General features: G+C 39.0%; 2 protein-coding genes across 3 annotated transcripts in view; one reads left to right on the forward strand and one right to left on the reverse strand.

Annotated features, from left to right (window-relative positions):
• Positions 1-825: 825 nt before the first annotated feature.
• Positions 826-11,153, reverse strand: ENY2 (ENY2 transcription and export complex 2 subunit). Its single transcript, XM_007188781.1, has 5 exons — positions 11,000-11,153; positions 9,524-9,600; positions 5,915-5,985; positions 4,535-4,609; positions 826-1,969 (listed from the first exon to the last, which is right to left on the reverse strand). Exons 1-5 carry the CDS (start codon positions 11,003-11,005, stop codon positions 1,893-1,895), a joined length of 306 nt encoding a protein of 101 aa, XP_007188843.1. The 5' UTR covers positions 11,006-11,153; the 3' UTR covers positions 826-1,892.
• A 215-nt stretch (positions 11,154-11,368) lies between these two features.
• The window catches only part of NUDCD1 (NudC domain containing 1), an 86,423-nt gene continuing 82,288 nt past the window's right edge, over positions 11,369-15,503 (forward strand). For both annotated transcript variants that reach the window (XM_007188779.3, XM_007188780.2), the window contains exon 1: positions 11,369-11,581. In XM_007188779.3, the coding sequence (XP_007188841.2) occupies positions 11,464-11,581 (118 nt within the window). In that variant the 5' untranslated portion in view covers positions 11,369-11,463. The remainder of the gene's footprint in view (positions 11,582-15,503) is intronic.

Here is a 15,503-nt window from a genome sequence, read left to right on the forward strand (position 1 = left end):
CTTTGGTGCTCCTATAATGTTCATTCACTAGTCCATTCATATATTAATTCCTTTGTCCATTCATCCACAAATGAGTATCATACAAAGTAAAAATTAGTCATGTTTCCTTCCCTCCAGGAGATGCATGCTGAAGTTGGAAAACCAGTGTTGAAATTAGGCACAGGTGCTTCTTACAGAAAAACAATGGTGGGGAACCTAAACCAGAGCAAGAAACGTCAGAATGTTTCGGCAATGACTCAAGCTGAATTTTGAAGGGCAAGTAGGAATGCCGTAAGTAGAAAGGCTTTCCAGGTTGGTGGATTTTCCAATGTATTAGAGATGTAACAACTTGCTACTTTTGGGGACTCTTTAACCAGAGAAATAAGTAAATGGCAGATCAAGAAGGGCCTAGGTGCTACAGCAGAGCTTGAATTTTACCTTGCAAACTAGGAAGTTATTGAGAAATTTCAAGTAGGGGAATAAAATGACCAGGCTTGAATTTTAGTAAGGTCACTTAGGCAATAATGTGGAAGATATATTGGAGGCAACATGGAGCAACTGGAGTGAGGAAATATTAAGAGCCGACTGAAGTAATCTGGGCTTGAACTAAGAGGGCCTAAATTAAGCAGGCAGGGGGACAATTTACAGTCTTGCTACACTCAAAATGGTCTTGATCAGCAGCACGAGCATGTTTGAGAAGCTTGCCTGAAATACAGCATCTTGTGCCATATCCCTTACCTTCAGAATCAGTGTTTTAACAAGCTCCTCAGGTAATCTGTATGTCTGGGAGGCACCACGCAGTAGGGGCAGTTACTGGAGGAACAAGAAAATCACTCTTAGGTGTGGTCAGTTTGAGGTGTTTATGGAACATTCAAGGAAGCTGATCCATAGCAGTTGAGTATATGGATCTGGAGGCTGGGTTGGAGATGCAATTTAACATTTATCAACCTGTTAGTATTTGAAGCCATGGTCCGACCCAACTTTCCTGGTATCTGCCCAGGAAATTATATCATTAGGCAGAGGGCCCGGAGGGAGCACTAAGAAACACCATTATTTAAAGTTCCATACAGCAAAAGGTATCCACAAGAAACAGAAGGAGCTTCCAGTGGTAGGTATAAACAACGTGAGCAGTGGGAAGAGTTCCAAGTGGCCGGATGGTCAACATTCTCATTTTCCAGCAGAGGTCACATAAGAATAGACAAAAGTCCATGGATTTGGCAATCTTGATGTCAGAGTAAAGCTATGGGTGGAGATTATTTCCCATTAAGTTCTTTCTTGACCTTAGTAAGTGGGGATGCAATTTAGTTTCTGCTTTCAAAGTTCAGATGAGTAGAGTATGTGAGAGGAGCTTGGTATGGAGCCAGTTTGCAATGTTCTCTCTTCCAATAAGATGGTAAATTCTTTGAGGAATAAGGAAGGCACATAGAGATGAGTAAGACCCGGTCCTAACCCTCAGCGTTTATAACAAATAAGAAATAAGATATCTGTAGTACAAGGTGGGACATATATTATAAAATATTATAGGAATTCAAAAGAGGCATACACTACATCCAAACAATCAGAAGAGGCTGCTTACCTCTCCTCAACTGTTATTACAGAGATCTGCTTACTTAACATTTACATACTTAACACTTAAACTATATTCACTGCTTGACTTTTTCTCTTAACAAATCTGATGAATTATTAATAAAGTCCCACTTATTCCAAAATCCAAGGAAACTTCAAACTCATTCATGAGATATTTATTAAAATAACACATTTAGGGAAAAAAATCAATACAATTGTATACATCATTACTGAAAACTGTATACCATCATACAAAAAAGGATTTTATTTTGGGAAATCAATTCCTAATTTATGGCAAGTTTTACTTTCAGAAATAAAACCACAAAACAACACAATCTAATTCAATCTTAAAGGCTGGCATGCTGAGCAAGGAATGTTCTTATTCTTTGTAGGAGCTCCTTCTTTACACTGTCAGGTACCAGGGCTGAAATATAAAAATAAAAACATAAGAGTAAAGAAGATCCCAATTAATATATGTCAATTTGAGATTTAGTATTTTATTCAGGACTACCAACAAAATAATATAAGTAACCCTTATGCTTCAATAAAAAAAGACATTTGAGAAAATAAAGTATATTTGCAATTCATTATTTGAATGAATTATCTAATACCTAAAAATATATTGCACATGTGAAAATTCTTTAAACTAGGAATAGAAAAGGCCTTTTTTAAACAGAGGCTGTAAAAGATTGATGAATTTGATTCAAATGCAACAACTTAATAAGCTTGGTCAAAATCACCATAAACAAAAACAAAAACTGAGAAAACACTGCTAATCTCTCTACTACACAATTTCTTCAATTTGATATAAAAAAGATCAGCAGGCTTACAGAAAAATGAGCAAAGGAGATGAAGAAAAGGAGAGGCATATAGTTCTTGAATGTAAAAGGAGTTTAACCTCACAACAGAAATGAAAATTAAAACCACATTCAGATAGCATGTTTTACCAATGAGATTGGCTAAAATCCAAAGGTCAATAATATATGTATTGGCAAGACTGAAGGAAAACTGGCCCTCTCATATTAGCTGGTGGGAGAATAAATTGACAAAACATTTTGGGGAAGGTAATCTGGCAATACTGTATTGAAATAAATGCATATACTTGAATCAGCAAAGATGCAAAAGCTTTAACAGTAGCTGTATTTGTTATAGGCTTATTTTTAAAATTTTGAACCATGTAACTGTATTATCTACTCAGAATATTAAACTAAAAATGGGAAAATGGGAGTTCTCTGGTGGCCTAGTGGCTAGGATCCCAGGCTTTCACTGTTGTGTGGCCCGGGTTCAATCCCTGGTTGGGAAATGGAGATCCTGCAAGCCATGTGGCATGGCAAAAAAAAAAAAAAAAAAGGAAAAAAAAGCCCTGCTCTTTGAAATTTAAATTAATATTAAATGTCAATAAATAAATCTACACTATTTTCCCCCTTTTTGGCTACTAAAAATAAGGACAATAGGGAATTAACTATACAGATACTCCTCTTTATAAATTTACTGTAAGCCTGCCTAGAAATAAAGACTACATAATTAATTCAAGTCCACTGGAAATGTGATCACTATGTATGTTAAATATACTTTTAATCAAAATTATGGTGATGGAGAACAGATCAGCTGCCTTGGGGTTACAGATGTGGTGTGACTATGAAGGAACAGCTTGAGGGAGTTTTTTAGAGTGAATCTATACATGTGTATAAAGTTCATAGAACTGACACTAAAAAAGGGTCAGTTTTACTGTATGTTAATTTAAAAAATAAAAAATACTTCTCTTGACAATAAAAAGAACACTATGAAAATAAAAGAAAAGATTTATTTTTACTTCTCTTTTCTTTTTTGCTCATTCTCTAGCAAGGGAGCTACAAGGGATTGAAATGTCCAACACACAAGTATTGAAGGAGAAGCAGAGGATAATTTCTACCCTGTTAACAGATTAAGTTCTTAAATGTTAACAGATTAAGCATAAATTACAGAAAAAAAGTAGAAGAAGAAATTATAGAAATTTATTTTAAAACATAAATCCATGGGGAGAACAATAAATACTGCTTTTTCCCCCTCCTTTTCCTGAGACATGATTGACCAAAAGTCATGTTTAGCTATAAACAGCCCTACAAAGATGGCTGGAAAGGACCATGAGATGTCGTAGCTCCTTCCACATGGCAGCAGTTCAGGGGACTAGTATTCCCTAGTAATAACATCTGTGATTTTTAAATCATTTACTTTTCACACTTAAATTCTTTTCACTATTTCTGTGTGAGGAAACAACTAACGGGTCATCTAATTTACCTGCTTCCACTTATAATACAACTCTCCCTCCCCCCACTGACTTCCTCAAATGAAATGATGAAAATAATCTCGTTACACTTAATTATATGATGTAATTCCTGACTTAATATTTATTACATATAAATATTTTGTTAATAGTTTGTTAATATACTACTTCCTCTCTTTCCTTTGGCTTCTCTAAACAAGGTATTAAAGGGAGAAATTAAGAAGGTAGCTGAAGTGTGAGTCTTAAATATGAATTACCCTGACCATGAAGTTATGGAGCTACCAAATTCTTAATTAGATATTCAAGAAGACATTTTTGTTTATTTTTAATAAGGAAAGAGAGCAATGACTCAGGGGCTGGTGTAAAACTCTGAATTATTAAATATCAGGCTAAAGTTTACAAATCCTAGCTTCAGGTAATATTTGCCTCTACAAAATCCTGTACTTTAAAAATGATCTAACAACCACATCAATTTACATTTGTGTACTGTTTTAACAGTGCAAAAACGTTTTACACCTCTTACTTGTTTGTTACTCAAGACCATGCACAAAAGTTGGTGAGGCAACTATAACTCTTCCCAAAGAGGAGATGCAAGTACCCACATAATTTTGGAAAGGGTGCTTTTCCTTGTAAAAAGAAAGAAAAGCTGCACCAGCAAAAGAGAAAAAAAAAAAAATCATGTCTTAGCCCACATTTCCTTTCACACAATTTGTATTCATTCCTTACCTCTGCCTTTTGGTGTGATTTCAGCCACCAAGTCATCAACAGTAACGTGTTCTAGTCCTTTTTCTTTAATTACCTCTTATGCAAAAGCAAAAAACAAATCATATCATTTAAAATCATTATCTGTAAGAAAGATTTTCATAGAGGAAGGGTTAAGATCATGTTTTTAGAGTACAGACTGGTCTTTAAAAAAAAAAAAAGGACACTTCTTTTTTTCTTTTCTAATGAAGGTTTTAGTTCAACCTTAAACACAGTATATATTCACCAGATCAAAAACATAAAACAAATAATTATAACACTTAGAATGAATGTGAACTGTAAATTCAAATCTAATATTTGTAAAAAACTGGAAATTTACAACTGCACAGATCTTATTTCACGATAATCATATCAGCTCTTGAATGTATGGAGGGGAAAAAACTGTAATTTAAGTCTAACTTGTAATTTCACAGCCCCAAATTAAAATACAGAACAACTCCTTTCTCTTCTCTAGGCTGGGCCAAAAGAAGGAGAAAGGAGTTTACACTTATTGGACCCGTATTATGTGCTGGGTGCTTTGCATCATTTAATATTCAAGATAATCTGACAGGCTGGGCATTTTTCCCACTTCAGAGGTGAGGCAAGTGAGGCTTAAAGATTAAATAACTCATTCAAACACGACTTGAAATCTAGCTCTAGTCTTACCAGTGAAGGTCTGTATGACCTCAAAGTCTATGCTTTTATTAATTTGGCACATTGCCTTCTTCCGGTTAATGATATAGTTTCTATTATCATTTGTAGAAACCAATACGAGAATTCATTATAAATATCCAGAATTCCAGCATACCAAAAGCTGAGCCAGAAAGGAAGGAGGCTCATCTTAGTGACACGTGTAATTTATCTAATGGCATAATCATCAATACCTAATTGCAATTTAACAAGCTCCCATTTTATAATTTTAAAAATACATGTAATTTTCTAAGAGCTTTTATAGATGATTTTTTCAAAAATAACACTGTTAAAGATAGGAGATGTAATTCCTGTAAGTCTGCCAACCATAAAGTGCTCAACGTGTTAAGAAAAACAGACTAGGAATAATTAATGTTTCACTTTGAGTAGGCACAGCAAAAAAGGTGGGATTCCATATTCCATGCCAGAGGAAATCTTGCCTCACTTGTTTTAAGAGAAACACAAAGAAAATTTCTAAAAGTTAAGGAACAGGTCTACATATTATCACTGAGAGGAGGTAATCTATTACCACAAGATTCAATTTTCTATTTGTTTAAAATTATTCTTGAGCACTCAATATATCTTAAAATACTGACTATAATTTTTCTAATGAATTCCAAACCAACACAGTTGATAGCAATGGAATTAGCTTATCTTCTAAATGAAACAGATTACCTTTACAGTGTGCCTTCAACTGATCCTTCCAGCCACATTCAATTAATTTAGCTCTCAGCAACTCTTTGAGGCTGTTGAAAAAGAAGTGTTTCCAAATTAAACTACAAAAGTATACAATATCTTACATAGGAATGTTTGAAGCAAAGCTTCAACTGTTCAATTAAAAATCCCACCTTCCAGTTATAAAACTTTAACCATGGCCTAATCTTGGTTCTACCACTAAAAAGTTCTTTGATCTTATGCAAGTCATTTAAATGCTGGGCCTCATTTTCGTCATCAGTAAAATTCAATGAAGTGGATGGGGTACAATTCTTCTTAAGAAACCCTACTCTCTGGCCTTCTCATACACTTTCTACTTCCCTCCACCAACAGGAATATTGTGGGTTTTGTACAACTTCAGAAGGGTATTAGTTGAGTTTGAAGCAGCTGTACTTTTGAAATCTTCAAACTCCAAAATCCATTCTTTAACTACAAATTCTTACCCATTAGCTCTCTTACTGCCCCGTTATAGCTCTAACCTCATAGACTTGCCCCTCCCTTTTTCTCATTATCCTTCTAAATTACACATTAACTATGGTATTTCATTAATTCTAAGACTGTGTTTTCCCACATTTTAACAATTCAGTAATTGGCATGCCTATCATAATTTAATTGGCAGTATTTTCTTTATTCTTAAAGGTTAAAAAAATATTGGTGTGTATTACAACTAATGGCATCATGAGTGCAATAAAATATTTTATCCTTTTGCAATACCTAGTCTTACAAAACCTCAATCTTCAACCTAAATCACCTCATTTCTCAGTTTAAACATGTCAAGTCCCAAACCAAACTGCTTCTTTTTCAATATTCCTAACATCCACTATGTGACATTTCCATCTAGATGTTTAAGTCATTTAATCATAACAGGGACAAAACCCAACTCTTGCTTCTCTTCCATCTCAAGCTGTTCTCCTCGTCAGACTGGCAACTCCATTCTTCCGGATCCTCAGGCTAGAAACCTTGGCAGCATCCTTCACTCAGCAATTTTGATAACACTAACATCCAATCCATAAGCACATCCTATTGGTTCCAGTTTTAAAATATATATACCTGAAATCCAAATGTTTCTCACCACCTCTGCCATTACCACCTAGTTGAAGCCACCATCTTCTCTTGACTGGACTGTTGCCAAAGCCTCCTAACTCGTCCCCCTGCTACTTCCCTTGTACACGTCCTTCTCCTCTCACTGCTCAAAGCCCTCCAGTGGCTTCCCAATTTACTCAGAATACAATTTCAAGTCTTTACTACAACCTAAATGACCCTGCATGGTCTGCCCCCTCCGAAGCAATGCCTCTGACTTTACTGTTTCTCTCCTTCACCCAGCTGACTCGGTCTTATTAGTTTCCATGGGTTCCTCAAAATGCCAGGCAAGGGAACTCCCTGGCTGTCCAGTGGTTAGGACTTGGCGCTTTCACTGCTGGAGCCTCGGTTCCATCCCTGGTCGGGGAACTAAGGTCCCACAAGGCACACAAGGAAAAAAAAATGCCAGGAAAGCTCCTGTGTCAGGACCATGGCTCTTACGAGTCCCCTCACTCCCTCATATCCTTTTGATCTCAGTGAAGCCTACTTTTTTTTTCTTATCCAGAATAACACACCTGATTATTCTCTGCTTTATTTTTCCTCTAGAACTCATCACCATCTGACATATTACACATTTATTTTCTGTCTCGTCCCATTAGAATGTAAGCTGTGTAGAAGAACAGGCTTCATTTTGTTCACTACTGTATCTCCAGCACCTTAACAGGACATGGCATATGGTAGAAACGCAGTACTCTAAGCTGCATGAATGAAAACAGATGAAAAAACAGTAATACATAATACCCTATACCCATTATTGGCAATACTATCCTCTCAGTTTCTCAAGGCACTGTTCTAGAGGCTTTCTTCTTCCTCATTCCTCAAGTCAAGCGTTGTTGATTTTACTTTAAAAAAAAAACCCTGTAAGTTCTCCTTTCCATTTTTGCTGTTTTCCACTTTTAACCTATTATCTTCTGCAATTTATCTCTAGCCCTTCAAGTCTATCCTCCATACTGCCAAAATAACATTCCTAAAGTGCAAATATGATCTAGTCAGTCCCTTTCTTAGTTTTTAATGACTCCCACCACCCAAGGATAAAGTCAACAACAGATGTTTTTGCAAACTACCACCTATTTTCCTGCCATTTCTTTGACAGTAAAAACACTCCACAACTCTCGGTGTAAGAAATCCGGGTAGGGCTCTAGCATTGGAAATGTGACCTAGGCAACGCTGATTATGAATGGCCTATTACCTAAGTAGGATGGTAATCTAGCTAGGTCCTTTGCTGAAACTACTAGGGGAACGGTAGTCTCAGTTGGAGAGATGCAAATTTTGAACTGCTAATTTCTGCCACCTTGTGGGTAGTGCCTTCTTGAGAATAAAGCCAACAGAGAGGAATGCAGAGATGAGAGACAGAAAGACAGACATATTCTTGGCAACAATTTTTGAGTGCCTGGACCCAGTGGTGTCTGAAGCACCTTCAAGCCCTAGACTTTTAGTTACACGATCTTATATAGAAATTGGCTGAGCCAGTTACTGAGTTCAGTTTCTTATCATTGTTAATGGAAAGATTTCTGATTATACAAAAGCCACATTTCTCCTGTCCACTGTCTTTCACATTTTAACTGCACAGTTCCCCAGAATATTATCATATTGTAACAAATCTCTTTGACTTTGCATATTCGGTTCCATCTGCCTAGACCGTCCTTTCTCCTTTACCGGGCTGGGGAACTGCTAATCCTTCTTACCCAGCTGAAGTACCACTTCTACTATTCTGTGAGAGCTTTACTGATTACCTTAATCCCCAGATAGAATTGAGAGATCCCTCTTGCTCCTTATATATATTTCTCTCATACAATTTATCACCCTGCTCCTGGAAGCCTTTTTTGATTCCTTAGACTCTCCTCTGTACTTCCAAACCTGTTCATTCTTCAAATATTTACTTGGCCAATTATGTGCTAGGCATGATGCTCGGTATACAGTAGTATTTCTGCTGTCAAGGAACTCAGATTCTATTGATACAAACTAGCAAAGGAGGTGATTATAATACAAAGTGATTAAATACTATGATAGAACAAGGTATTTGGGAGTTAACAGATTTCTAGAAAAGATGATACTTAAATTAAGACCTGATAATGAGCTAGAATTAGTTAAAGATGGGGGGAAGGACGAAGAATGTTTCAGAGAGTAGGAATAGCACACATTGCTCTGAGGTAACTGAAACTGGTTCCATCATGTTGTCTCCCTGTTAAAAAGTGGGTAACATTTTATCTTCAATTGTAGTCATCTAGGTATGTATTTTTCTTCTCCATTAGATTAGACATTTTTTGAGAGAGAGTCATTTCCTGTTCATCTTTGTACATGATCCACTTCCCTCCAAGTCTTGCAATATTGAACAGACCTAAGCATTTTTAACAGATGTTAGGAATTGCTTTTGATAATCTCAATTTTCTGTAATTATTTCCACTGACATCAGTTTTGTTACTTTTTAGATTCTTATAACTGTAATTTAAAGATGTTAAATGTAATTAATTAACACAATCGATTACTTACCGTTCTCTTTCTCCAGTTTCTATCAACTTTTGGTTAATTGCTGCTCTCATCTGCGCATCTTTGTTCATCTTGCTAACCTGAACATCAACATGTATTTTCAGATATAGAACACAAAGTATTTTCCTCTAAATCCTCTCAGGCACCTCAACACATTTAACATTCTGTCTATCAACTGAAGGGATGATAAATTTCAACAATATGTTAACAAGGTCCTTACTCTCAATATTATTTACTGCATCCCAAGAAGTCATGACCATGACTTTACAATTTTCTTCCCCCATGTACCCTTTATTAATGAGTCTTTGGATAATGACAACTACTGTAACATTTATTAAACACTTATGTGCCTGGAACTGAGCTAACACATTGAGTTTTTAATCTCATTTAATTCCCAGATCTTATTCTTTTATGCAAATACTATTAACATAGTTTGTATTTTACAGATGAGGAAACTGAGGCACCGAGATAGAAAAGTGGTGAAGGCAGGACTTGAACTCAGGTACTGTGACCCCAGAAGCCGCAAAATACTTTAACCGCACATAGTAACTGACTGCTAATCATTTCTGCATCTTAATTAACTGTATTCAAAATTTTGGGGAAGCTATATAACCTAAATATCAATAGAAGATTACGCACAGTTTGTGAAAAATGAAATTCCTGGGTAAGGCTCTTAAGTGCTTTACTTTACTTTCCACTAGTATGTACCCAGAATTACAACTGCCAAACTAGCTGTAAATATGTGTGTGTGTATATGCTCTTTATCAAAGCTTGCTGGTTGGGTTAGGGAGAAAACAAATCTCAAATAATTCCTAACTTAGAAAATTCTCAGTTTTCAGTAAAAGCAGACAACCAAAACGGTGTAAAAAGGACGGGGAGGATAAGCTGTAAAACTTGGAATAAGCTAACGTTACTCCACTTATCTGTCACCAACTTGAGACTACTTTTGTTGTCCCCCACCTCGCCGCCTCTATGAAAACTCAAGACTGGCAGTGAGTTTTCAGAGTTGATTTTTTTTTTTTAATGTAACAGGAAAAAGGAGAGGTTGAGAAAGGACTAGGATATGTTTGCTTTTGCAGGCTAACATTTTCAAAATAATACTAAGGTCTAGTCCGTACCATTAGCAGAATACTGAACTTGATCTTGCCTTGGCCCCCAAAATACGGAGAGTGACCTTGGACAAGTCAGTTCTTAAAGGCCTCAGTTTTCTCACTGGTAAAACAAGGGCGCTAGGGGATCCCTCCCAGTTCAGACAGTCTTTGGGAAAACAGAATAGGGCGGAGACAGCGGGAGAGGCGGGAGGGGAGGAGCCAGAAAACAAAGCGAGGACTGGCTTCAGGCCAACTCCGGTAGCACGCCCTGTCGGAGAGCCCTACAGGCCCGCGAGCGCGGGTCGGGGAAGCTAACGAAAGACAGCACATCGAAAGGAGCCTGGGCTGGGCCCGGGTCCCGGCCCTGAGGACCACGGGCATAGCTCACCACCATCACCGCGGGCGAGGGCCGTCCCTTCCCAGCGACGAAATGACCCTTGCGCTGACGACCGTTACCTACCACACTCTTCGGCTGCCCGGACCTAGACCCTCAGTAGCTCGGGCACCTAAGCACACAGAAAGCTAGCACACGCATTTCCGGGGCGGGGTCTCGCCACCCTGCCTATAATGTGAGAAGTTAACCAGCGCGGGCCGCCTCCTGGTCGCTCAGCCCTCTGGGTAAGAGAGTCCAGATCCTGCTGTCGCACGGGCATTGAGTTCCCGCAAAACTACACATCCCAGCATGCAACAGAGCCAACTTCCCCGTGGGCACTACATTTCCCAGAAGGCACGCTACGCCGCAGTGTTTTCTGGGATGGGAACCACGCCGCCTCCCAGCCACGGTGATACGCTTGAAGCGCGGACCTTTCAACCCGAACTTTATTAATTCTCACGCTAGGCCCCTGGAAGGCGATGGAGGTGGCCGCTAATTGCTCCCTGCGGGTGAAGAGACCTCTGTTGGATCCCCGCTTCGAGGGTTATAAGCTCTCCCTCGAGCCGCTGCCCTGTTACCAGCTGGAGCTTGACGCAGGTGGGTAGCGGCGGTGCTCCCTAGCACTCTGTTCCTTTCTCCTTTTGGCTTCCGAAACTCGACGCTTCCCGCATTTTCTTCTTTTCTGACTCCGGCTAGCCAGGCAACCGTGGCCTTCCTCACGGCCTGCCCGGCAGGCGTGGACCAGAGTGGCTGCCTCTGGAGAATGATGCCCACCCCCGACCCCCGAGGGAGCCGCCTTCGAGTGGCTCTGCCGTATTGGGACCCTGGGCCGGCCCTAGGCTCCGCTGCCCGTGCTCCGAGATCCTACATGCGGGTGCTTTCTGGGCTCCGCCCGCCTGTCGGTCCTGGCCTGGCCCCTGCTGCGGAGAGAGCTCAGGGCAGGCTTTCTTCCTGGAGCATCCTCTGTAAACGTGTGCGTTGAGAAGTCACACCTCTTTGGAGGACCTTCTGCTTCTGTTTCCTCTGGCCGAGACCCAGTTCTTAGAAGAGAAACTCCATTGCAGTTAGGAGCGTTTTCAATTACCTACGGGCCATCAGATTAAGGACTCTATCGTAGATTACATCTCGAGAAAAATTTGAGGAGAAGTTGGTTTAGCACCCACACTTCTACTACTTGTTTTGTTTATCTGTAGGTGGCGGGAATATTCATCCTTGTTTTTTACAAGGTAAAGAATGGCATTTTTGTTAATGATAAAGAGCTCAAAGATTGCATTTTTAATACACAGCCCTGCTGATTCTGATGCATGTTGTCAGTGGATCACACTTTGAGAAATAATCTAGAGTTAATAAGTTTTATAGAATCAAATAAATGTTTATTCATTTAATATATAAATTATATAAGTTCAGAAATCTCTATTGAGAGCCTGTTTTATGTTATACGCTGATACAATCAAGATGAATATGACAGCCAGTAACATAAAAATGCTGTTGTCTAGTTAGGAAGAAAAGTGTAAGCAAATAATTATAAGACAGTAAGGCAGTGATAGGGATATGTACAAAACATATTGATAATGTTCAGTATCTTTCCCAAACCAGCCTGGGACATCTGGGAAAGCTTCCAAAAGAAGTTGATATATAAGTTGAGCTTTAAAGAATAGGTAGTTGATCAGGGTAAGAGAAAATGAGTTTGATGTTTCTTTTCATTCCCTTCCTTTCTCTCTCCCACCCCATATAAATAAATGATACCACCATGTTAGTTAGCCTTGCATTAAAAAAACCACCCCAAAACTCAGTGGCTCAAAACAGTAAGCAGTTATTATTGCTTACAAGTCTACAGGTCAGCTAGGTGGTTCTAGTCATGACTGTGTAGTCTTTTCTCATATGTTTGGGGTTTCTCTGGCTGTAGGCTGGTTTAAGATGATTTCAGATGGTCTCTTATCCTTCAGCATGCTGGCACAGGGTTATTCCAAGAGTCTTGTCTTGAAGAGTTTTTCAAGCTCTGATTGCAGTAAGTGTGCTTTTGTCCCGTTGGCCAAAGCAAGTCGTATAATCAAGCTTAGAGTCAATATGGGAAGCTCAAACCAAAGGGCATAATAGATCCAGGGAAGCATAAAAAATTGGGACTACTAGTGCAGGTTGACATAATTGCTCATGCGAGAGTCATCTTTGGTGTATTTCTTCTCTTTTGTCCCCTATTGTTTCTCAGCAAATCTAGTCAACTCAAAATCTTGACTTCTCCATGCCTCTACCCTTGTCCAAATCCTTGTTGTTTCTTACCTGAACTATAGTACCTTCCTGACTAGGCTTCCTGCCTTCGATTTTGGGCTCCTTCATTCCATTCTTTGGACGGCAGTACTTATAGTTTTTTATCGATAACTCTACATTTGTTTGATATCTGTTTCCTCCACTAGACTGTGAGCTCCATGGATACAGCGGTGTTTCTCTTGTGCTTGGCATAGTGGGTACTCAATACATTGAGTGAACGAAGAAGAGAGGTTGTTGTTGAGGTCATTCCATTCATGGGAAGCATGGGCAAAGGGAACATAGATTGTGTGCAGGGCACTATTGCAGTGCTGTATTGCCTGAGCAAAAAATCTGCTGGGAAAATGAGAGGACTTAGGTGAGGGCACTTTTTGTCTTTTGTACTTTATCCTGTGAGTCAGTGTTTCCCAGACTTTTCCATGGGCAATTACAATAGAAAATAAAGCTCAGCTGTCATAGATTTACCAACTTTTTAATTTGCTCAGTGCAGGTGTTTCTTAAGAACTATCACGTACTCACCCGCACTTTCATAAACAAAAGGATATTTTGACACCAAAGAAGCAGGAAGCAAAATCTCACAATAAATAGCCCTCTTAATTGAATACATTAACTGTATGAAAAAGTAAGTTGTTCTTTTTCGCCCCTCATTTCACCAGCGTTGGTCTTAGGTTCTGTTCGGGATGCACAAGTGGAGGGGGAGTGGCAGGTTCGCGGATTGAACAGTTCGCTCCTAGGCTCCGTGGAGATTGAGTTTGGAAGAAGAGGGGGATGGAGATGGGGAGACCAGTTTGGAGGCTTTGCTAATAGTTCACGCGAGGAGCTTTCATTAAGAATTAATTACTTGAGGAGGAGGATGAAGAAGAGGTTAATTCTTTTAAAAACTGCCCCATTTCTAGAGATATTGCGAGGTGTGACTGAGCTACTCCTCCTGACAGTTTGATTTCTTTTATAACCAGCCTAAGGGGTTCATGTTAATTCAGCAGACGGTTGGCGGGCACCTGTGGAGTGTGAAGCTTCCCAGTTGGGATGTGAGAATGAAGATGTGGTGTCTGGTCTCAAATTGCTTGGAGCTTTGAGTCTTATTCTCTTGTCCTAAATGTTATTAAATTGTTCTGAAACCCCCTACGCTAAATAAACAGTAAATGTCACTTTGTCTTTTTCTTTCCAAAGAACTGAGCAAAAAAACCTTTTGTATAAAATTGTAACTGCCCTTTGAGCCAGCAGTTCCACTTCTGGAATTCATCTTATATTTTTTCCCTAGACTCTTCATTAAGTAAATGTATATATTTTCCTCCTGTATTTCACCTAGCTAAGTCATACTCTGTTCTTTCATCTTGGTTTACATGTTACTTACTCAGATTCCTTTCTTGACTATCTAGTAAAAATCTATACTATAGAATCTATACAAATTAGAATCTGTACTTTTCCACAGTACCTGATTCTTCATAGACTTTATCACACTTTAGCATTTGGTGTCTGTTTTCTCTGCTAAGACTGCTAGTTCTGTATTGAGAGTCCTGTATCCATCTTTTTCAATGTTTCATCTCTGGAGCTTCAGCATGACTGATGAATAATAGAAGATTTTATATCATGCACAACCTAAACAGCTTTATTGAGCTATAACAATAATCTACACATATTTAAATGTATAGTTTGATAAGTTTTTTTTTTTATGATTTCTAGACAATCAGATGTTTTTATTTGTTTTATATTTTTGGCTGTGTTGGGTCTTCGTTTCTGTGCGAGGGCTTTCTCTAGTTGCGGCAAGCGGGGGCCACTCTTCATCGCGGTGCGTGGGCCTCTCACTATCGCGGCCTCTCTTGTTGCGGAGCACAGGCTCCAGACGCGCAGGCTCAGTAGTTGTGGCTCACGGGCCCAGTTGCTCCGTGGCATGTGGGATCTTCCCAGACCAGGGCTCGAACCCGTGTCCCCTGCATTGGCAGGCAGATTCTCAACCACTGCGCCACCAGGGAAGCCCTAGTTTGATAAGTTTTGACATGTGTTCATATACACTCATGAAGTCATCACCACAATCAAGATATTAAACTTAGCTACCATCCCCAGAAGTTCCCTTGTGCCTTTCTGTAACTGGCCCTCTGTTCCTCCCTCTCCCCTCTCAGTCCCTAAGCAACAACTGATCTGTCACTGTAGATTCATTTGTATTTTCTAAAGTTTTATATACATAGAATTACACAGTATGTACTTTTTTGTCTGGCTTCTCTTACTCAGCATAATTACTTTGAATTTATTCTTGTTG

Source organism: Balaenoptera acutorostrata, chromosome 17 (assembly GCF_949987535.1).
Source record: "Balaenoptera acutorostrata chromosome 17, mBalAcu1.1, whole genome shotgun sequence".
In the NCBI taxonomy this organism is placed as follows: domain Eukaryota; kingdom Metazoa; phylum Chordata; class Mammalia; order Artiodactyla; family Balaenopteridae; genus Balaenoptera; species Balaenoptera acutorostrata.

Excerpts from the sequence above, each read along its gene's own strand:
- ENY2 (XM_007188781.1), bottom strand. Across the intron at positions 5,986-9,523 it reads GAAACTGGAGAAAGAGAACG|CCTCAAAGAGTTGCTGAGAG; the intron begins GTAAGTAATCGA and ends CTTTTTCAACAG. Across the intron at positions 1,970-4,534 it reads AATCACACCAAAAGGCAGAG|CCCTGGTACCTGACAGTGTA; the intron begins GTAAGGAATGAA and ends TTTATATTTCAG.